The 3392-nt window shown below is 44.0% G+C and overlaps 1 protein-coding gene across 1 annotated transcript; it reads left to right on the top strand.

Annotated features, from left to right (window-relative positions):
• Positions 1 to 731: 731 nt before the first annotated feature.
• On the top strand, positions 732 to 1934 carry LOC145559941 (uncharacterized). Its single transcript, XM_081621212.1, has 2 exons — positions 732 to 1597; positions 1811 to 1934. The coding sequence occupies exons 1-2, from the start codon at positions 1102 to 1104 to the stop codon at positions 1846 to 1848; spliced, it is 534 nt and encodes a 177-aa protein (XP_081477338.1). The 5' UTR covers positions 732 to 1101; the 3' UTR covers positions 1849 to 1934.
• The last annotated feature ends 1458 nt before the right edge of the window (positions 1935 to 3392 follow it).

The following is a 3392-nucleotide window of genomic DNA, read 5'->3' as shown; positions in this document are numbered from 1 at the left end:
TAATTTTTACGATAATTTTGCCGATTTCATTTGAACGTGATAGATATTATATTTACGATAATATTTGTCGCAAATTAGGATAATTTTGTATATATTTTGTTATACCCCGTATCCTTATCATAGTAGGATTACGACTCTTGTAAACCCCTATATATATTAATCAATGGTACACACTCTAGGTTGAGGAGTTTTCCCGAATTCTAACATGCTATCACAGCTTAGGTTTTAGATCCAAAAATAATTTTTTTTTTCCTTTTCTTCATTAATCAATCACGATTTCTTTTGTTTCTGTTCTTGAAATCAAGAATTGTTTTTGTTCCATTAATTTTGGACTACGATTCCTTTGGCACTTGTGTGTGTGGTCCCTTTTTCCTTCCGCAATTTCACACGCACTCTTCATAGTCAAAATAGTCCTTGCCTCATGACGAAGGACAGCGAAACGCCACCACCTCCGCCACCACCATCTCAGGAATTTCATCCTGCCCTATCGGTGACTAACATCAAGAATGCTATCCCCTTAATTCTTGATAGGGAGACAGTTCAATACTCAAATTGGGTCGAACTTTTCGAAGTTCGTTGCCACGCCTATAACGTGCTTGATCACATCGACTCAACCGTCCCTCGTCCATCCACCATCTCCGATTCTTTGTGGTTGCGACTTGATTCTATTGTAAAACAATGGATACATGGGACTATTACCACTGATCTCCTTCAATCCATCATGTGTAGGGGTGACTCGGCTCAGAAACTTTGGAACAAGTTGAAGGACCTCTTTCAAGACAATAAAAATACACGAGCAGTATACCTTGAAAACCAGTTCAACAGCCTTCACCTATCCAATTTCTCTGACATTAATGCTTATTGTTGGCAATTAAAATTATTGAGGATCAATTAGCGGCGGTGGACCAACCTGTGACGGAGCAAAAGCTGGTTATCCGTCTTGTTTCCGGCCTAGTTAATACGGACTATGACACCGTAGCCACCATCATCCAGCAGACTGACCCCCTCCCATCATTCGAAACAGCCCGGTCTCGCCTACTTCTTGAAGAAACCCGACGTTCGAACGATCAAGGTTCTCAACCTGCTTCGTTTGTAGCTCAGATGACCACCAACAACACCACAAACGCCGCCCCAGCACCGGCGTCTTCACAGCCACAACAACAGCGTTCTGGCGCGCCACCAGCAGGCAGAGGTGGTGGTCGCGGGCGCGGGCGTGGTGGTCCTGGCAAAGGCAAGGGGAGAGGCCGTGGGAGAGATAATGGACAGCAGCAGCAAGCTTCCAATCAACCAATTCAGTGGGCAAATCCCCCACCTTGGGCCCAACAACAACCACAACAATGGGCAGAAGCTCCTTATCCATACCCTCAGCAGGCCCAGGTTCAGCAAAGGCCCACGAATCAAGCTCTTAGAGCAGCTTTAGTGGCTCAACATCCTCAACAATACTATTCTGCTCAATATCCAGTCACTCAACCTCCGGTTTACGGGCCTCCTATGACACCTACTGAGTTAGGAAACTCGTTTGCTACTATGTCACTTCCACAAGACAACTCGTGGTACGTGGATTCTGGAGCGACATCTCATATGACCAACAATTCAGGTGAGCACTAATAATCATATTTTAGTTGGTAATGGTCATCGCATTCCAGTTATGGGTTATGGTCATACCACTTTGCCCTACCCCAAACCCCCTCTCGCCCTTCGTGATGTCCTATTCGCACCTCAAATTATTAAGAATCTTATTTATGTCAGAAAATTCACTTCCGATAACTCTGTCTCAATTGAATTTGATCCTTTTGGGTTTTCTGTGAAGGATCTTCATACGGGGAAAATAATAACGAGATGCAATAGTTCGGGGGACCTATACCCAGTCACTTCCACCACCACTCCATCTACTTGTCTTGCCACCACTCTCACGGCTGCATCCCCAACCACTTGGCATGATCGTCTTGGGCACCCGGGAAATCAATCTTTAAACTTTCTTAGGTCTAGAAATCTTATTTCGTGTAATAAGGAGCATAACTCCAAGCTTTGTGTTTCTTGTCAAATAGGAAAACATGTTCGTTTGCCGTTCTTTAATTCAAATAGTACTACCTCTACTGCTTTTGAGATTATTCATGCAGATTTATGGACTTCTCCAATTCGTAGTATTGATGGTCATAAATATTATTTGGTACTATTGGATGATTTTACTCATTTCGTGTGGACTATACCCCTAAAATTCAAATCTCAAACTTTCCAATCCTTCTTGAATTTTAGACAATATGTCGCAACTCAATTTGAACGCCCTATTAAATCTTTTCAAAGTGATCATGGTAGAGAATTTGACAATGACCCCTTTAAATTGTTTTGCGCCACTAATGGGCTTGTTTTTCGCTTTTCTTGTCCACACACATCTTCTCAAAATGGGAAGGCCGAACGCATGATTCGAACGTTAAATAACGTTTCTCGCACTCTCCTATTTCATGCGTCGATCCCACCTTCCTATTGGGCTCATTCATTAGAAACGACAACATATCTTTTAAATATCACACCCACCAAAGCTCTTACCAATATCACTCCGGCACAAGCTTTGTTTCAAGTTACACCCTCATATGATCACATTCGGGTGTTTGGGTGTCTTTGTTTTCCTAATCTTTCGGCTATTGCCACTCACAAACTAGCTCCGAGGTCCACCCCGTGTGTTTTTTTTGGGCTACCCCGCGAACCATAGGGGTTACAAGTGTCTAGACCTATCCACAAACAAAATTATTATTTCCCGTCATGTTACCTTTGATGAATCCACTTTTCCCTTTAGCAATATTGCTTCCTTTAAAAAGTTGGATTATCAATTCCTTAAGGATACTGACCCAAGCCCACTTTTATCACCTCCTTGGCAGCAAACCTCAACTCAAGGCCCACAACAACATAAGCCCACCCAATCCCCTCTTTTCACGCAAAACACTCCAAACCTCACCCAACATCATGCGAGTCAGACTACTCCGCAGCACGGGTGCGGCACAGCCCAGCCCTCCGCGGCCCACCTACGGACCGGGCTGCCTCACGGTGGGCCCTCATCTCCTACCCCAATTCAGCCCACTTCTCCTCCCTCACCTACCCAAATGACTTACTCACCCCCACCCTTACGTGGAGTGCCACCTATTCAACCCACTCGTCCACCTCCTCCTTCCCCACCCATCACTCGTAGTCAACGAGGTATTTTTAAACCAAACCCCAAGTATCACAATGCTAACATGTCCATTGCTTCTCACAAATCACCGCTTCCTAAATCATATAAAAATGCCCTTAATGATCCTAATTGGAATGCGGCGATGCATGATGAATATAATGCTCTTATTAAAACAGGGACTTGGGATTTGGTGCCTAGGCCTACGGGGGTGAATATTGTTAATTGT

Source organism: Chenopodium album, chromosome 9 (assembly GCF_948465745.1).
Source record: "Chenopodium album chromosome 9, dcCheAlbu1.1, whole genome shotgun sequence".
NCBI lineage: Eukaryota > Viridiplantae > Streptophyta > Magnoliopsida > Caryophyllales > Amaranthaceae > Chenopodium > Chenopodium album.
This window is presented reverse-complemented; position numbering and strand designations above follow the sequence as displayed.